At 36.7% G+C, this 20,677-nt stretch overlaps 1 protein-coding gene and 1 non-coding gene across 2 annotated transcripts; one reads left to right on the top strand and one right to left on the bottom strand.

Moving 5' to 3' along the window:
- The first annotated feature begins 28 nt into the window (after positions 1-28).
- Positions 29-20,677, top strand: LOC124533832 (protein HIRA homolog). Its single transcript, XM_047109365.1, has 20 exons — positions 29-153; positions 218-391; positions 470-631; positions 1,066-1,223; positions 1,598-1,706; positions 2,243-2,403; positions 4,264-4,432; positions 5,183-5,277; positions 11,186-11,356; positions 12,417-12,535; positions 13,282-13,428; positions 13,965-14,178; positions 14,506-14,608; positions 15,145-15,261; positions 16,908-17,054; positions 17,429-17,525; positions 17,824-17,940; positions 18,694-18,824; positions 19,592-19,683; positions 20,358-20,677. The coding sequence occupies exons 1-20, from the start codon at positions 117-119 to the stop codon at positions 20,487-20,489; spliced, it is 2,652 nt and encodes an 883-aa protein (XP_046965321.1). The 5' UTR covers positions 29-116; the 3' UTR covers positions 20,490-20,677.
- On the bottom strand, positions 19,721-19,791 carry Trnag-gcc. The gene has a single exon. It is a non-coding gene; the product is annotated as a tRNA-Gly (tRNA).

Genomic DNA, 20,677 nt, shown 5'->3' with positions numbered 1-20,677 from the left:
ATGCCGGGAGTCGAGACTCGAGAATTAAAATAAATGTCATTGTCAATTATAAAACTTAGGTGAAAATAAACAAATTTGTTGTTATTTTCGGCACATATTTCTTAAACTATTTATAAATGAAGCTCTATAAACCCAGCTGGGTCAATCATGATGGTAAGTTATGTTCAAATTGTTTTTAAAAATTTGATTTCTTTTTTAAAGCAAATTATACTTTCAGAGAAGCCAATTTTTTCGGTGGACATCCATCCTACTGGTAAACGCTTTGCCACTGGAGGGCAAGGGGAAGACTCTGGGAGAGTTGTGGTTTGGAACTTCAACTCTGTACTATTTGAAGAAGTGGAATGGGATTCAAATGTTCCGAAAATGCTATGTCAAATGGATAACCATTTAGGTTAGACTGTTTAAATTTATACAAATAATATATTCTAAAAACGAATAGAAAGCGTATAAAATAAAATGTATGTTTCAGCATGTGTAAATTGTGTGCGATGGAGTAACGGAGGTCGATACTTGGCATCTGGTGGTGATGACAGCTTAGTTATGGTTTGGGGGCTTAGTGTAGCTGCAGGAGCCACCGGTAAACACAAAGCCGAAACTTGGAGATGCTTGACAACATTGAGAGGACATGCAGGTCAGTAATGTGTATAATATTAATGACAATAACATGCTGTTGAAAGTTTGTGATGTAATTTATTTATTCATATTTAATTAAAATTATTGTTTAACTTAATTATTCACTGTATATTGTGATTAATAATACTAAAATAAAACATCAATGTTGCCTACCATATCATACCTACAATATCCTCGACAAAATTTTTATTGGGATATTGCCAAAAACCTGCGGCTCAATTATGTCAGATACTTGAATAAATAAACAGGGTGCGCCCCAAATATGCGGCATTATATTTTACTTGTAAATCCCCTCCTACTCTAAAATTTGTACTCCTTTTATCCATAACATAAGCTAAAACAACTGTTTTCAGTGCCACTATGAACTAGTTTTATAGAAGTATTTTTATTTAATTTTTAAAGAGGTATTTATACTTGGTACTATATTTTCAGGAGATGTTCTGGATCTGGCATGGTCACCATTAGATAAGTGGTTAGCGAGCTGCAGTGTTGACAACACAATAATAATTTGGAATGCTGAAAAGTTCCCGGAAATGGTGTGTGTATTGAATGGTCACACTGGCTTAGTGAAAGGAGTAGCTTGGGATCCTGTAAGTGAATTTAAAAATTAAACTTACAAATTAAATATTAAAATAGTTGTCATAAATATGAATCCATATATTATCACCAAGTTTATACATAATTCCATTGCAGTTGTTTGAAAAATAATGAAACAATTAGTGATTGAAAAACTGTTATTACAGAATTAATGAATATTTTTTGTTATATAAATACTTTCATTTATCATTCATTTTTGAAACATTAATCTTGTGTATAATATATATCATAAATATTAACCCACATATCATAAGTTTATACATAAATAATTTACAGTTGTTTCAAATGTAATGAAACAAGTAATGTTTGAAAATCTGTAATTACTTACTAATGAACATTTTTTGTACATGAATTTGTGTAATTGCAGGTGGGGAAATATTTAGCATCACAATCAGATGATAAATCTCTAAGAGTCTGGAAGACAGCCGATTGGGCATCTCAGGCAGTCATTACGGAGTCTTTTGAAGAATGTGGAGGTGACTTATATGTTTATTTAATTAATATTTAAATAAGAGCCTGGGGGCCAATTCAATTAATTTATAATGGCTATAAGATATTCCTGATTCGGTTCTGATCCAACTTTGATTATTCCTTACAAATTGAACTTCAGCTTTAGTGTAACTGATGACCAATTCTACTTATATATATCTGAATGGACATATTCCCATCCAACTTTTACCTAAAAAGACTGAAGAATTGGTGTCCTGTATCTTTTCTATTTGTGAGCAAAGGTTGTTTTTCTTATAGTAGTATAAGTATATAAAGTTATTGGCCAAAATGTTTAAAGACCGTGTCTTAAGATCTAAGACATTTCTTTTAAACACTTCATCTAGAGCTAAAAGAATGTATTAAGATTTAAAGAGAGATGTCACTTGTAATCTTGGAAAAAAATACGGGCAAATTTAAAAAGTTTTTTTTTTTTTTTTTATTTACTATTGGTAATATGTGTTTAGTTAAGGAAAACAAAAACTATCCCGAAAAGCAACCCCTATTAATTAGTTTTTAATTTTAGGTACAACGCACGTGCTGCGCCTGTCGTGGTCGCCCGACGGTCAGTACGTGCTGTCGGCGCACGCCATGAACGGCGGCGGGCCCACCGCGCAGGTTGTGGAGCGCGACAGCTGGCGCTGCGACAAGGACTTCGTGGGGCACAAGAAGGCCGTCACGTGCGCTGTGAGACACATCCCTTTTCTTTATCGCTGGACAAACGCTTTACGCACTTCCCCCACGTGATGGAAGTGAGGGGGGGCGTGAATCTCCCCGGTTTCCTATGCGCCGAGTGCACCCAGGACCACCGGGTTTACCACTAAGCTTCCTCCACGTGATGGAAGTGAGGGGGGGGGGGGGGTCTCCCCGGTTTCCAATGCGCCGAGTGCACTCAGGACCACCGGGTTTACCACTAAAAAACCAGCGGTACCCTCTCCGTCATTCGGCGAGCGCCACGGTATAGCGTACGCATGCTACCGTGACGGAGACACATCCCTTGTACCAACACTTTGTAGTGACTTTTTACAAACAATTAAAATCAAAATCAAAATAAACTTTATTCAAGTGGGCTTTTACAAGCACTTTTGAATTGTCATTTTACAATTAAGTGAAGCTACCACTGGTTTTGAAAGTAGATTCTACCGAGAAGAACCGGCAAGAAACTCAGTAGTTACTCTTTTTCAACATTTAATAAAATACAGTCATGTTAGTTAATACAATTATTTAAATTAATATGGTTGCACATTCGATTACCGCAAATAACACTGTTTGTTTTTCAATGTGTTTGCTATTGGGAACTCTTGAAAATGATGCATTCCTTAATCATTATAACTGTTGCTTGTCAATATATATTCTGCAATGTTATTTATGTACAAAAAAATATTAATGATTTTATGATAAAATGTGATACTCATAGCATTGGTAAACGGAACAAACACAAACTTGTTACTCCTGTTACTCGACTGCATAGAGTCAGTAACTCCTTAGTGGGGCAATGTATACGGTTTCACAACAGGATCCCAGAATGCCTTCAAAATGCTTCTGATGCTAAATTTAAAAAAATATATTAAGGAATGCTTGTGTGCAAAAGTTTAATGAGTTTACGATTGAACGCACACATTGGGATTGAAACGATCGCCTCCTGGCTATTTCATTTGATATTAAATTGTTTATATAATATATGAGACAAAAAAAACCCGCTGAGTTTCTTTCGCCGGTTCTTTTCAGGTCAGGGTATTTTCTTTTTCGAACCGGTGGTACTGTTTCAATTGACCATCAATAAGAAAGTGTAATGCTTCTATATGGAATAAAGTAATTTGAGTTGAGTTTTGAGTTAGTCATTTATCAAATCATCATTAATTATATCATCATCATCATTAATTATATTGTTCGCAGTCATAATATATTTTTTGTTATATATTTTTTTTAGTGCATTTCAGGGCCGTATTTAGGGGAGGGCAACCGGGGCAACTGCCCTGGGGCCTCCACATTAGTGGGGGCCACAGTTTTCAGCAAGTTAACAAATATCGAGATATAGTCAAATTATAATAATGTTATTATTTAATATTTTGAAAGTTACTGATACAAGTTAATAAATCATAGCTTACCGATTGAAATAAAAAAGTAATTAATTCATGATAATATAATTATTAAGTTGTTTACGCGTGTTTGTCTAGGGCCCCCCCTGCTTTGTGGCCTGGGGGCCTCCAGACCTTTAAATCCGGCTCTGGTGCATTTATCTAATGATTTACATATTGATAGATTTATGTAGAAAAAAGCAAACAAAATGTAACGATGTCAAAGGATTTTATTATCGTACTGACTTATTCTAGACCATTCTAGTTTACAAGTAAACTCGTTTGACACACAAACGAAAAAGGAACAAAAATCTATATAGCCAGTAAAACATTATTAAAGACCTATTTATTCATAAGTCATTTTGTAAGACATTATGACATCGTTTATATTAGACAGATCATATATTGAGTAGCAGACAATTAAGGTAATACACAAAATGTATGACGTCACGCTCGTGTTGGCTTGCAGCGCTTCAACAGCAACATCTTCGTGAAGGACGGCAAGAAGTGCTGCTGCGCGGCGGTGGGCTCGCGCGACCGCTCGCTGTCCATCTGGCTCACGTCGCTCAAGCGCCCCCTGGTGGTCGTGCACGAGCTCTTCAGCGACAGCGTGCTCGACCTCTCCTGGAGCTCCGACGGTAACTCCACCACCCACCACCATCATATGACCATTCTTAGCGCCCTAACGCTAACTTGCATCAACAACGATAGTGGACTTAATGCTTTAAATTCAACTGTAATAATTATTCACTTGGTACAACAAAGTTTCCTTAGTTTATTTTTTAATTTAAATGCCCCCAACATTTATTTATTGTTTTGATATATTTTTTTTAATATTATTTTTTCAAAGGAAAAAAGTAGTATTTAGTTCTTTAATTACTAACAGTGCATAAATAAAATATTAATCAATAATTATCCACTAATTAGTTAAATATAAAATTATACTAAACGCAAACACACACAAACATTTGAAAGATAACTTAGATGAACAATTGAATTATATTTTAAAATTAAAAACTACAACATGAAGATGAATCATCATCATCCTACTGCCCTTATCCCAATTTTATTTGGAGTTGGCGCAGCATGTCTTCTCTTTCCATACTTCTGTGTCAGACGTCGCACAAGTAACATTCTTTCTAACAATCGTCTTTAACACAATCCATGCATCGTTTCCTTAGTCGTCCTACCTATTCTATATATCCATCCACATCCATGCACAAGCTTTCCTCCCCATATGTTCCTCATGCCTCCGCATTACATGCCCCTACCATGATAGCTACTTTCACATAACTTCTCGGCTATCGGTGTCACTATCAAACTTCCTCTTATGTACTCATTCCTTACCCTCATGATGGGGAATGTTAAGCATATTTTCTTGATTCCAGGGCTGAAACTGTTAGCGTGCAGCACGGACGGTACGGTGGCGTGCATACAGTTCACCAAGACGGAGATCGGCACGCCGCTCACGCTCGACGAGAAGGTAACCCCTAGTGGTTTATATTTATATAAATAAATTAATTAATAAACTCCAATTAAGAATTAAATAATTAATCTAAAAAAAATATATTAAGTTATACCGAAATACTCTTTGCTATAAAAGTGGTTAAGATACTGTTGTTTTAACAGTTTTTAATAATTTAATGTTAATTGAAGTTGTTTCCCGAACTTATTGGATATCTCCAATAATTTTGATGGTATTTTAAGAACAGACAAACAGAGAAGATATATCTATAGTGATGGGGTGAGACCTTCTCTATTATTATTTTTTGAGGTTTGGAGCATAATCTACAAAGCAACACCAGTGTGGTTTGGTATCCACCAATCTGCCACACTTTGGTGGTAGATTTTCATCCGCTACATGACACGCAGGTCACCTCAAGACATTTTCTTTGAAATTTTTTTTTTTTTTTTCTCTTTAATTTAAGGAGCTTGGTCCTTTCTTGGACTACGTCGCTCCATAGAGTACACAAAATTTTATAAATAATCTATATCAACTTAAGAGCTACTAAACATATTGTTAGATACACTGTTAGCCCGGAGACACTTTTTATATAACCGTAATAATGCCACAGCTTCATCTGATACAGGTCTGGCAAGGGCAATGTTACAACCGCCAATTCCTTGTATCATAGGATAACGGCCAACGATCTCCCGTCTTTCTGTTTCATTGCGAATACATTCAAGTAAAACATGATGTACATCTTCAGGTTTTTCGCAATCAGGGCAGTTAGGAGATGTAACTTTTCCCATCAAAAAACCGAATTTATTCAACGGGATGTGTCCAGAACGAAGTCGCAACAGATGAACAACGTCTTGTCGACTAAACGAGCAATTGCTAACCCAAGATGACAGAGGCTCCGATTGAATAGTTCGATACCAAATCCCTTTATCTCTAGAACGTAGGTCAAAGTATTCTTTCCAAAGAGATATGCATTTCTTTTTATATAAAATTATACCGTCACTAAAAGAAGGAGATAATTGCAAAATACTGCCTTCATAAGCAGCTTGATTAGCCAGCTGATCAACTTTATCGTTTCCGCTTATGCCTATGTGGGACGGGACCCATTGGATTATAATAGTTTTTTTTAAAGAAATTAGATTTAAAATAATTTTAATTATTTCATAAGCTATAGATAGCCCTCGAAAAGTCGAGGTGCATCTAGCTAGATGTTGAAGCGCGCTCTTTGAATCTGTCAAAATCACACATTTATCAAAATTAATAGAACTAATATAAAATAGCGCTTCAACGATGGCTAACAATTCCAAATGCATTATGGAAACCTTAGCTTCAACTTTAAATTTTGCTTCGATATTCATATACGGATCAAAAAAAGCTGCACCTGAACCATCAGTATTCTTAGAAGCGTCCGTATAAATTTGGTGAAATCCACAGAATTTACTATTTAAGTATTTGATACAAATTTGTTTTAAGTTATAAGAATTGTACTGAGCTTTTGCTTTTTGCATATCATCAATATTCATATACAAGACTTCACTAAGATCTATTCTACTAACCCACAAATCTAAACTATACATTTCTAATTTATCACATGTCTGTATTGAAATGTCTCTCAAATCATTTTGGACCAATGCGAGCAAAGGAATATTTCTCCTTTTCCAAAAATTTGACGAACAGCGCGACAAGAGTGTTTCTAAAAGGTTAATCATATCTGATTTACTGGATAAGGATTTAGATTTTAACCAGAACTTGCCTGCTAAGAATCTCCTACGTATACTTAAAGGTTGTAGGTTTAGTTCTGTTTCCATTACATGGATGGGAGTACTTTTTAAGAAGCCTCCTATTACTCGCATAGCTAAATTTTGTACCCTATCTAGTTTAATTGTATGAGAGTTGCAACTATCAGAGTATAGAAAACAACCATAATCCAAACGACTCCTAATTAGGGAAATATATAAGAGTCGTAAATGTCGCGGATGAATACCCCATCCTGACCCCGCCAACACTTTAAATATATTAATGAATTTTAATGTTTTTTCTCTCACCTCACTTATATGTTTACTCCATCTCAACGAACTATCCAACCATATACCTAAATATTTAATGCTAACTTCTGTACTTAGAATATGGTCCTTAATTTTAATAACAGCAGGGAATCTATTTGGTCCTTTTTTAAAAACGCAAACCTTGCTTTTAGTTGTAGAAATTTCTAAACCTAAATCAAAAAACAGGGCATATAATTTATTCAAAGCTTGTTGCACGAATTCAACACTTACATTTATTTTTTTATTAGTAGAATATAAGACAAAATCATCAGCGTACTGTAACACACTAATATTATTGTTGTGGATCTGGCTGCATATATCATAGGTTGCAATATTGAATAACAAAGGAGATAGGGAATCTCCCTGGGCTAGACCTCGACCAGTATTTCGCGAAATAGAATAATGACCTAATTTTATATTTAAATTTCTTTCTTTTAAAAATTCCCATAAATAGTTACAAATCTTAGCACCAACGCCTAAATAGTCTAACTTATGTAAAAGGGCACAAATATCTAAATTATTATAAGCATTATCAATATCGATAAAGCACCCTACTGTTGTCTCATTTTTAGTAAATCCTGTCTGTATATGCATTACAAGCTTACCTAACCCATCCAAACAAGAATTGGATCTTCTAAAACCTATAGAATTTTTTGAAAATACATTGTTTCTTTCAATAAACCATTCTATACGCTTATTAAGTATAGAATGAAAGATCTTGCAGATACATGAGATAAGAGAAATCGGCCTTAATGATGAAATGTTAGACGTATTTCGATCAGGCTTAGGAATAGGAACGATCCCGATTGAACGCCATTGCAAAGGTACATAGCCAGTTGAGAAGATTAAATTAAATAAATCTGCCAGCCATTGCTTAGCAACAAATGGCAAATTGTAGATCATAGAATATGAGATATTATCACAACCTGGGGCTGTATCTTTAGATTTTATCGATTTATTAAGTTCATGAATGGTAATAGGAATTTCCAGTATAGTATTAGGGAATCTAAAATGAGGTTTTGCAGGAGAAACGTAGTCGGGACATAACGTATGTAACAATACATTAGCTTTATCGGGATCTATGTATTTGCGAGAATATTTATATCCTTTTAACCAACTCATACGATGCCACATATCACTTGAAGATGTAGCTTCATCAATCGATGAGTAGAAATTACGAAAGGATTTAGATTGTTCATGGCGGATGTTTCTCTGAGCTTCACTTACCATTTTGTCTAAATTTGTTAAATTATTTGGAGTAGGATTACGTCTAAAGGTACCTAATGCCAAACGTCTTTTAGCTACGGAATGTGACAAGTTTGGAGTCCAAAATTCTCTTGGTCTAAAATTTATTTCTGGATTATAACAAATTTTAATAAAGGGTATATGAAATTCAGCTGCTTTATTGACATTATCAACAAATAAATTATAAGCTAACTGAGGGTCATCTGGCAAGTCCAAGTCTAAAAATGCTTCTTCGAGAAATGAACGATACCCCTCCCAGTTAGCTAGTTTAAAATTCCTTTTTTTATGTGTATAAAAATTAGAGACATATAACGTAGATAACTTTATAACTAAATGATCACTACTCAGAGATTCATTCAAGGTTGACCACTTAAATCTCAATGCCACGTCAGGAGAGATCAATGAGACATCTGGCGAAGACTCGCGTAGTCGACCATCTACCATTTGAAAGCGCGTGAAAGAACCGTCGTTAAGCAAAACAAAATTACTATCAGAAATAGCATCAAATATTTGGGATCCCCTATTATCAGTCCTGTTGGACCACACAGTATGATGTCCATTTAGATCTCCGAGTATAATTGTTTTGCTCACGGCTAAAGAAAAAATTTTATCCCAATCACGTTTTGTGGTTCTTATATCAGATGGACAATAAACGCAAATTATGTTTTCTAATTTGTTACAATTAACTACTTTGACGTGCATTATCTCTATACCAGAATTAATAGTATCTACATTACACATATACGATTGCAAAGATTTGTGGGTTAGTATGGCTACCCCGCCATAAGCCTCGTTCCTATCGCAGCGAAATATATTGTAGTCTTTTACCTTAATATGTTTATCTTCACTAAGCCAGGTCTCGCATACAGCTGCAATATGAACTTTTTCTTGGATTAGCAACTGCTCGAATGATTTAAGCTTTGGCCGTAAACTACGCGCATTCCATTGGATTAAATTCAAATTAATTTCTTTGCGAGTATACAGATCCATATTAAGTAAACCAATGAATCATATCTTTAATAACGGGTAATTTGGTAACGACATCCTGAAATACATCTATGATCCACTGAATAAAACATTTAAATCCTCTCTGTATCTTGTCCGTCCATGAGTCATCATTCTTAGTACTTAAAACAGTTTTAAGCTTTTCAAGAAGACCTATTAAATGTCCTTGCAGGTTCGGGATACGACGTCTCTCACTAGAATCTTCGTCAATATTATTTACCTTATTTCTTAGAGAATGACTGCTATCTTCTGATTCAAACACCGATTCTGAACATTCCATTTCTTTATCCTGACTATCAACGCGCAATAATATTTTGTTCTTCTTCCTTTTCTTCTTCCTTTTGGAGATTTCATGTAGCTGTTTATTGTTTTTTTCTTCTACCATTACAGTTGTTTCAAGGGTATTGTTTTCTAAGATTTGTGATGTTGTAGAAGGTACAGAATTAGAGGTTGTTTTTTCTTTGCGTAATCTTGCCTGGTTGTTCCTAATGACTTGAAGAACGGGGGAAGGAGGAACGTATAAAGTTAATGCTTTTTTATAAGAACAGTTAAATTCAGACATCAGTTGGCGTATTTTTTTCTCCTTAATGTAAACTGGACAAGACTTAGACAAGCTTATGTGATCACCACTACAGTTACAGCATTTAAAAGTGGAGCGGTCACAGTTAGCGTGATTATCGCCACATTTAGGGCATTTTATTCTAATTGAAGGGCACATTCGAACAAGATGTCCAAACCGCCAGCACCTGGAACACTGAGTAACAGGGAAAACAAATGGTTCCACGCGGATGCGCAATTGATGCAGGTATATATGAGGGGGAAGTCTAGATCCGACAAAACCAATTCTAACCTTTTCACTGGGGACCCAGGAACCATCTTCTGCTCTGCGATTTAGACGTTTTACGGAAATTATTGGCTCATCAGATGATATGTTTTCAAGTAGTTCTTCGGTTGAAATTTCAAGTTCAATGTCTTGTACCATGCCATACGACACGCCCACTTCCCAAGTTTTTTGAATTCTCCAGCCTAACTTCTTAAATTCTTCATGTTTAATCAACTTCTCCGCGTTTATATCCTTCTCAAAGTCGACTAAAATTTTAAATGGGTTTACGTATTTAACTCTCGTAATGCCTTCGATTTCATTTGCTCTTAAAAGTTTGGCAAATGCAAATTGTTTAGGTAACTTATCTGTATATGTTATACAAACTTGAGATTTCACGTCAGTATGATTTCTACACTGAATTGTTTGACTCCTCTTCGTACCTCTAGATACTGTATGCCATTCTCCCTCACTATCCTCATTTTCCTCCCTTAACCTTTTCCTCCGCGTATCTCCTCCCACTTCTAGCTTCGAATAAACTTCACAATATTGCATTGTTTCGTCCTCACAACAAGCACCCGCCTCATTCATTATCGAGCCGGTCCGCTATGTACCTACTAACGCGCGTATGCGCCCGGCGGCCGCTCGGCCGTTCGTCCGATAACAAAATTCAATAGACGACACGTGTAGTTCACAGTGAATACGACGCCGTACTGTTTTTTCTTTGAAATTAATAACTAATAACTTACTTTGTATATTAAAATATCATCTACGCTTGTATAATCGTGCTTTGACGATTAATTTGTCTGCACAGAATGCCTTCTACGAGAAGATATATGGGAAATGTTTCGTGAACGAGCCCGGCGGCGACCTCACATCCAACTTGCTCGTCGAGTGTCCCGAGATCCTGCTGGCGCGCGAGAAGCAGGAAGCTAAGAAGGAACCGCCCAAGGAGGAGACCACGCCGAAGAGCGAGAAGTCACAGGTACGCGATCAATGTCATATTTACTAACTTTTGAACGCATAAACTCGTTATCAAGACCAAAAAACCAACAGCCTGTAAATTCCCACTGCTGGGCTAAAGGCCTCCTCCCCCTTTGAGGAGAAGGTGTGGAACATATTCAAAAAATCAAAATCAAAAATCAAAATCAAAGTATACTTTATTCAAGTGGGCTTTTACAAGCACTTTTGAATCGTCATTTAACAATTAAGTGAAGCTACCACCGGTTCGGAAAGTAGATTCTACCGAGAAGAACCGGCAAGAAACTCAGTAGTTACTCTTTTTCAACATTTAAAAAAATACAGTCATTCATTCAAAATACAAAATTCCACGACGCTGTTCCAATGCGGGTTGGTGGAATACACATGTGGCAGAATTTCCATGAAATTTGTCACATGCAGGTTTGATCACGATGTTTTCCTTCACCGCTGAGCACGAGATGAATTATAAAGACAAATTAAGCACATGAAACAGCGGTGCTTGCCTGGGTTTGAACCCGCAATCATCGGTTAAGATGCACGCGTTTTAACCACTGGGCCATCTCGACTCCATACTCTCGTTATCAGTCATGATATACGAAATGTAAGTGGCGTTCACCTTCTTCCTTTCAACTATGACACTTATCGGTGGTCACGTGTTCTTCTACGTCACTACACTAAGTACTGATGTTGCCAGCATGTACGATAAAAAATAAATAAATCCTATCCTGTATTCTTGGTGGTAGGGCTTTGTGCAAGCCCGTCTGGGTAGGTACCACCCACTCATCAGTTATTCTACCGCCAAATAACAGTACTCAGTATTGTTGTGTTCCGGTCTGAAGGGTGAGTGAGCCAGTGTAACTACAGGCACAAGGGACATAACATCTTAGTTCCCAATGTTGGTGGCACATTGACGATGTAAGGAATAGTTAATATTTCTTACAGCGTCATTGTCTATGGGCGATGGTGACCATTTACCATCAGGTGGCCCATATGCTCGTCCGCCAACCTATAACATAAAAAAAAAAAATATTGATAAAAGGTGTAAAGTGTGTGCGCGTGCGCAGGGCTTCCCGGCGGCGCCGCTGCCGCCGCGGCCCGTGGACCGGCAGATCGAGACGCGCACGTCGGACGGCAAGCGCCGCATCACGCCCGTCTACATCCCGCTCACCAGCGCCGACGCCAAGTAACGCCTGCACACCATCACTCCTTGCCTTCGAAATTCAAATTAACCCATGAACACGCCCCCTTAACCCGGCCTTTAAATTCACTGGTTAACCCTCATTTCAGCCACCTAACTTGGTCTCTAAATTCGCTCCATAACTTGCCTCTACCTGACCTTATTTTTCAACTTTTACATTCGGCCTCTAAATTGCCCCACACCTCAACCCCCCAATTCAAATTTGAATTAACCCATGAACACGCCCCCTTAACCCGACCTTTAAATTAACTAAACCTGATCTCAGCCACTTAATTTGGTCTCTAAATTCGCTCTATAACTTGCCTCTACCTGACCTTATTTTTCAACTTTTAAATTCGGCCTCAACCCCCCAATTCGATCTTTTATTTCGCGCCTAACCTCAACCTCCAAATTCAGCCTCTAATCTCGGCCTCCGAATACAACTGCTAATCTTGCTTCTAACCTCGGCCTCCAAATCCAACCTCCAATCTTGCTTCTAACCTCGGCCTCCAAATTCAACCTCTAATTTTACGTCTAACCTCGACCTTCAAAATCAGCCTTCAATCTAAACATCAAATTCAACCTCTAAATCGCCCCCCAAAATAGGTCAAATTTGAAGGTCAAATAGCGTTTATCATCAATGTGACGGACTATTTATTTTTAATCATTATATAACGCTACTTATAGTATGGGTGGACGTTAAATAACACGTATACAGGGTGTAAGATAATGACAGAAGTGTCCGTTGGCAGCGAGTCGCTGGGGTCGCAGCCCGGCACGGAGAGTTGCTTCAGCACGTCGTCGCAGGGCAAGTCGCGCATCAGGGTGGAGCGCCGTGACGACATCGTCATCCACCCCAACGTCAGCAACCACGCCACCGCCAGCGTGCGCGGCGACACGTACCTTACTTTGCTTATTATTGACGCTTTACAATTGACACATCTCATTGATGTTATATACTAATACAACAAACAACAACAACAACAACAGCCTGTAAATTCCCACTGCTGGGCTAAAGGCCTCCTCTCCCTTTGAGGAGAAGGTTTGGAACATATTCCACCAAGCTGTTCCAATGCGGGTTGGTGGAATACACATGTGGCAGAATTTCTATGAAATCTGTCACATGCAGGTTTCCTCACGATGTTTTCCTTCACCGCTGAGCACGAGATTAATTATAAAGACAAATTAAGCACATGAATCAGCGGTGCTTGCCTGGGTTTGAACCCGCAATCATCGGTTAAGATGCACGCGTTCTAACCACTGGGCCATCTCGACTATAAGTACAAAAGTAACTCTGCCGGTCTTGCTCTTCCAAGGCCAAACATAACTTAAACCAGAAAAAAAGACATATGGCATTTTTAATGCCCAACATCTAATGACACAATAAACAGTATTAGGGTATATGACGCAAACATTCACTATAATTTACTTCCAGCGGACTGGAGCAGAGGCTGCGCAAGCGCACGGCAGCCAGCCTGCCGGGCCCCCGCGTCGACGAGCTGCACGCCAAGCGCAGCTGTGCCTCTCCCACTGCGGGGGCCTCGGCGTCGCCCTTAAAGACCGCCGGCCCCGCGGGCCCCGCGCTGCCGGCGCCGGCGCTCGGGACCGCCGGGCCCGTCGTGCGGGCCGCTGGCGTCTTGAGATTGCAGGTACTACAAAGTTCAGATAGTTTTGAAAATGATTCCTATTTTAAATTCATGATAGGGCTTACTAGGATCACACTTAGAATGGAGTACTATATTGGAAGGAGTTGTTAAATCTAACGACCAACTTCAAATTCCGAATATGACTACGGCTACGTCACATTTTTAAAGCACAAATAGGACTTAGATAGTATATTAAAAAAATTTCATCAGGAATAAAATATTATTATAAATATAAATAATTTGTTGTGTTTAGTGTTTTTTTTTTTAATATTGTATTGTAGTATTTAATACCTAACATAGAAATAACATTTAATACTTTCTAACTTTCAGGTTGTGAACAAAGCGTGCAACACGCACTACGGAACGTTATCGAGACTGGAACTTATACCGAACAACTCCGCCTCAAACGACCCCATCTGGGAAACTTATTTGGGTAAGGTTACAGATAATGTTTAACTGACATTTCTATAGGCCAAATGATTAATTAGGACATTACATAGTATAAAACAAACCGTTTACCGCTGTCCTTATGTATGCTTAGATCTTTAAAATTACACAATGGATTTTAATGCGATATCTTATATGTATTATATAGAGTGATTCAAGAAGAACTTTTTGTATATGATATACAGACAATAAATAAGAAGAAACACTGATAACGACTGAAAAACTGTAACCATTGTAAGACATTCTGTAGTATATTTATGCCAATAATATTTTTTCATACATAGATTGAAATGACAAATTGTGACCATTGTAAGACTTCTGTAGTATATTTACTGTCAGCGTTGCACCCGTGCGAAGCCGGGGCGTTTCGCTAGTTAATTATAATGCTAATAATAATTTTACATACATAGATTGAAATGCACGTCCAGGAATCATGTTATTTTTATCCATATTAGAATGAATGAGTCAGTGCTCGTTGTGATTCTTAATGTGGTAACGATTGCCCCCCCCCCCCCCCCGCAGGCTCTGCGGTGACGTGCATCGCGTGCGACGCGCGCTGGGCGTGCGTGTCGTGCGCGGACGGCGCGCTGCACGTGTGGCGCCTCGCCCGCGCCCCCGCGCGAGCCCTGCCGCACCTCGGTGAGGCCTGCTATGACTTGGAATAGTCCGAGATCACCACAATATAGTCATAATTTGAACCCAATCGATTTAGTATATTCAAATAGGCTATTTGACTGGTTTTTAAAATCCATTTTATATTATTTAGTAATGGTTAAGGAACCCAGTAAAAGTTGTTTTTTTTATTTCTAGTACATATTTGCCGAAAAATATCATATTAAAAATTCCATATCTAAATAACGCGCGAAAACGCTACTTGGACAATATGGCGCTGTAATGGGGTCGGTGACGTCACTTTGTTGTATTTTACTCTGTGGTACATATAGTAGAAACGCAAAGTTTACAAGAAAGTGACTTCATCATAAGGCCGGCCAATCAGGAGCGTTTTGTGTCACGTGACAAACGTTTGAAAAAATGCATTTTTATTTATTGATTTTTGAATAAATTAAATATTATTTTCAAGTTTCGTTAGTAAATAACCATTTTTAAACTCACAATATACACTGATTACAATAATTCACAATTTATTTTTCGCATTGTCAAATAGCCTATTACTGAATATAAATAAATATATTCAAAATTTTAACAGAAATTATTACAATCACTAAAAAGAGATATTTATAAACACAAATTAGATGTAGCATCGGAAAATGCAATGGAATGAAAATAAAACCGATTACTAACGATTTACACAACCAATAGAAATAGCGCCCTATCGCGCCATTGGACGCTATTCATCGCTATTGCCTAAATTCACTACAAAATAACCATCAACTCAATCGATTTAGTATATTCAAATTAGTGAATATAAATAAATATATTCAAAATTTTAACAGAAATTATTACAATCACTAAAAAGAGGACACAAATTAGATGTAGCATCGAAAAATGCAATGGAATGAAAGTAAAACCGATTACTAACGATTTACACAACCAATAGAAATAGCGCCCTATCGCGCCATTGGACGCTATTCGTCGCTATGGATTCACGCGTCAGAGAAAGCAAGTGCATGTAAATCGACGCGTCAAATTGACGAATATATTAGGTCATATGATATTACAAGTTATTGCGTTTGTGTAAAGATCATATTCGCATGAGAAATAAATATTGACAATTTGGTAGAGCGTACTTAATTCGGATGTGATCGGTTTTACGAATTTTGCCGATGCGACGTCTAAGTTGTGTCGTACTATTCTTCCGTTGATGGAGTTCGATATTTCGACATATTCGATATTGAAATAAAACTAATTTTAACGGATTTGAATCGCGTATATTAATTATTTTTACATCCCGACATTTCGAGCACTTTACAGCGTTCGTGCGTTACCACGAACGTTAACAAATCCGTTAAAATTAGTTTTATTTCAATGTGTAATAATCGCGAAAATTTAAGACAAAATTGTATTCGATATTGCGAGTTTCTTGCCGTTTCTGCGAGTTTCTTGCCGTTTCTTCTCACTATAAGCTACTTTCCGTAACGGTGGTAGTATTTAATTGTTGACAATTCATTGTGAAGTATACTTGAATAAAATTGATTTGATTTGACATTCGTCTTATATGTCGAGATATTATTTGTTCGTGGGACAAAAAAAAAGTTAACAGAAATGTCGTAACTCAAAATACAATTTCTGGACCAATCTTAATTATAACTTATTACGCGTTCCAGCACTACCGTCTCAAGCGGCTAAAATGACTTTGTCCGGGGATACGTTGGCGGTGGTGACCACGTCTGCCGAGCTCGCCATATGGGACCTGTCCGCTGCCACGTGCCTCGTGCGACCACTTTGCTTTAGGAATCTGCTTTCGCATGGTGGTAAGAATTTCTATTCTGGTTTTTCATATATGATTAATATGTCTTAAATACATACTTAAGAATAAAGTAATATATTGTTATTATTTATTTGTGGATTGAAGATTTATTTATGAAATGCCTAAATCATAGTCATATCAAAATTTTGGTGTAACATTTTGCTTTGTTTTTTTTACAGTAGTATTATTTTACCTCTATTTCAGTAGTTACTATTTTTTATTGTATAATCATATTTTTTATTATTAAATAAATATATAATATATATATTAAATAATTGCTGATCATTGACAAAAAAGGATTTTTACAATAATAACATTCTGTTTGTGTTTCAAATTATTATATATTTATTATTAACAAAAAAATTTTTTTTCTTTCAGTTACAGTAACAAATTGTTCCCTACTAGAAGACGGCAATCCAATGATCTCACTCAGCAATGGAAAAAGTTATATTTATTGCAAAAAGCTATGCGCATGGTAAGACTATTGACATTAATTGATACCTAATAAATAAACTTATTTAATCTGAGCCAAAATAGTAATGGTTTTTTATAACTAAAAGATTTGCAGTCACGTTTGCGCATGTTACTTAAATTTATTTGTGGTGTGGTTTTTTTTGTATTGTACATACATAATTAACTATAATGGTTTTTTATGATTATAAGACTTTGCAGTCAAGTCTGCAAATGTTACTTTTTAATTTTTTTTTTGTGTTGTGTTGTGTATGCCTGCGCTTCTATTTGTACGAGTATTGTATATACCGAGCGTTCTACAGGGTGGTGTGGTCGGACGCGGGCGACCCGGTGCGGCGCGCGGGCGGCGGGGCGGGCCCGCGCGCGCCCTCGCGCACGCGCACGCCGCACGCACACGTGCCCGCACTGCGGACGCACCCGTACGTACGCTACACACACATACAAACGCCCTATTATATTATATGTATTGTTTATTTATTGTTAGTTACATCATCGACTTTTAACTGAACTAAACTAACTAACTAAAATTAATATTTGATATATTTAACATTCAAGATGATATATCTTTATAGGTGTAAACAACATTCGTTGTTCCAAGTTACAGAGTTAACAACAAAAACAGCCTGTAAATTCTGTTCCAATGCGGGTTGGTGGAATACACATGTGGCAGAATTTCTATGAAATTTGTCACATGCAGGTTTCCTCACGATGTTTTCCTTCACCGCTGAGCACGAGATGTAAAGACAAATTAAGCACATGAATCAGCGGTGCTTGCCTGGATATGAACCCGCAATCATCGGTTAAGATGCACGCGTTCTAACCACTGGGCCATCTCGTACAGAGTTAAACTTTATGTTATATATTTAATAAAGTTTTCAAAGAACACCTCAGTAGATACAGGTCTCCTACCCTATGTGATAGTAGTGTCATATGTATATCACACTTTAAACATTAACCTAATAACCTTTCTAAGAAACTTGTAATAGTATTTCTTTCAATTTTTATATAAATATATGAATTGATTTTTGTTTCAGTTTTAATATTTTTTGTATAACATGTATAACATTAATAATCATCATATATATTGTTATGTTTTGGTAATCTAGTAACATATGTTACTAATTTATCTTAACTATAAAATGTATCATTTACCTACCATCATACTGTTCCAGCCGTTCGAAGGCGCTCTCGGGCGCGGCTCGCAGCTGGCTGGAGGCGCAAGTGGCAGCCTGCCTGCACCTTCGCCTGCCCACAGACTACCGCCACTGGTTCGTGGCACTCTTCGACCACCTCGTACATCATGGTAACTTGTTTTACATACATTATTAATTACCATCAAGATCAAAATACTCATTTTTCAAGTAGGTTCTTGAATCTTCTTTGTACTTTAAAATTGAATGTAAAAACTGTTTCAAAAGTAGTAATATTATTAAAGTTATTAATTTCGGGATATTTACCATGTTTTTTTTATTTTTGTTCGTTCGTTCGTTCACGATAACAAGACATTCGTAGACAATGTCGAAATATCGAGCTCCACCGAACAAAAATAAATAACATGGTAAATATCCCGAAATTAATAACTTTAATAATAAAAATAACCGTGTTAATTTAAAATCTTATATAGTAATATTATATCATAGCTAATTAAATAATTACACAACTATCAATTTTATTAATAAAAACATCCTACATATACTAGGTTATATACTTTCTTAATCTTATATATCCTTCTATCGACAAGCGTATCAGTTACTTTCTATTCATTTATTTTATATTAATATACCTTAAGAGTTTTTGAACGGGAATTTTGGCTGTAGATTATTTTTTATATCATGGCCAGCTAAAACATAATATGCTGTCAAAATAACTTATGATCTGATTATTCTTGTTAAGGGAATAATCTTTATAAGTTGTCTCTTTAATTTAAATTAATGAAATATATTGATAGCTATTTGTAGTTTGTTTATATACTTTCATTTTGTTTAATTTACACATTTACACACTATTAATTAATATAGCAATTGTTTTCTCTGGATGTTTCTGTATATAAAAGTGTTTTAAATTTCACAGGAACCGAAGAACAGTTAAGAAATATATTGGATGACTTGCTCGGGCCGAGTCACTGCACGTCCACTCCTAAGAAATGGCAAAATACGATTCTGGTAATCATTTTATTGAATACAAAAATAAAAAAAAACATGCATCGGCCGGGAATCGAACCCGGGCCGCCCGCGTGGCAGGCGAGCATTCTACCACTGAACCACCGATGCTTGATAACCTATGAGAGAATATTTAATCCTAATGTTTTATTCCTTATTAGTATTTTTAGAGACACATTTAATAAGTTACTTTTTAATGATATTGTTGAAAATCCTCGACGTCAACCCAAAACATTCAACGACTCGGAAACTTTATGGCTTGAACTATTTGACACGACGATGATTAATACAATTGTTAAATCAAAAACTTTTACAGATTTCCACAAAGCATAAAAATCTAAATAAAGTTGAACTAAAACCAACCGATCGTGAAGAAAGGAAAACTTTCTTAAAAAGAACGAAATATTAGTTTTTTGATTAGTACTTAATAAATGTTGATCTCATACAAATATGTTGTTGTTTTTACATTTCCTTAGTAAATGAATAATAAACGGATCACATGGCAGTTGAATTTTAATAAATATTAAGAAACCATTTCGGTTTCTTAAATAACCGTCTGATAGACGTCATGTGATGATTTATGATCTGACCTCAAGTAAACTAAACCACCTGAGTACTTAAAGGTTAATTATATATTTAGTTATATGAAGCTAATGATTTTGTTAATAACCTTCCAGGGTTTAAAGAAACACGATATCCTCGAGGAACTTCTGTCGCTGCTAGTGCGACAGCTGCAGTGGCAGCGCCTGTACGCAGAGTACTCGGACCAGCTTTCACAGCTGGCCGGAGCCGTGCTCAACGGCCACTAACGCCCCCTGTTTCAAGCTCATTTCAATTGTCAACGCTTGATAAAAGTGAAATAGTCACTGACTTTGAACGGAGATATACTAAAATATGTGATATAAAATAATTAAAAGTAAAGTAAAGTAAAGTAACAGCCCGTAAATTTCCCACTGCTGAGAAAGGCCTCCTCTTCCGTTAAGGAGAGGGTTTGGAA

This window comes from Vanessa cardui, chromosome 11 (assembly GCF_905220365.1).
Source record: "Vanessa cardui chromosome 11, ilVanCard2.1, whole genome shotgun sequence".
In the NCBI taxonomy this organism is placed as follows: Eukaryota; Metazoa; Arthropoda; class Insecta; order Lepidoptera; family Nymphalidae; genus Vanessa; species Vanessa cardui.
This window is presented reverse-complemented; position numbering and strand designations above follow the sequence as displayed.

Bases quoted from the DNA above. Each gene is read 5' to 3' on its own strand.
- LOC124533832 (XM_047109365.1), top strand. From the start codon at position 117: ATGAAGCTCTATAAACCCAGCTGGGTCAATCATGATG. The intron at 17,055-17,428 runs GTAAGAATTTCT...TTTTTCTTTCAG, and splicing joins GAATCTGCTTTCGCATGGTG to TTACAGTAACAAATTGTTCC. The intron at 17,941-18,693 runs GTACGTACGCTA...ATACTGTTCCAG, and splicing joins CCCGCACTGCGGACGCACCC to CCGTTCGAAGGCGCTCTCGG.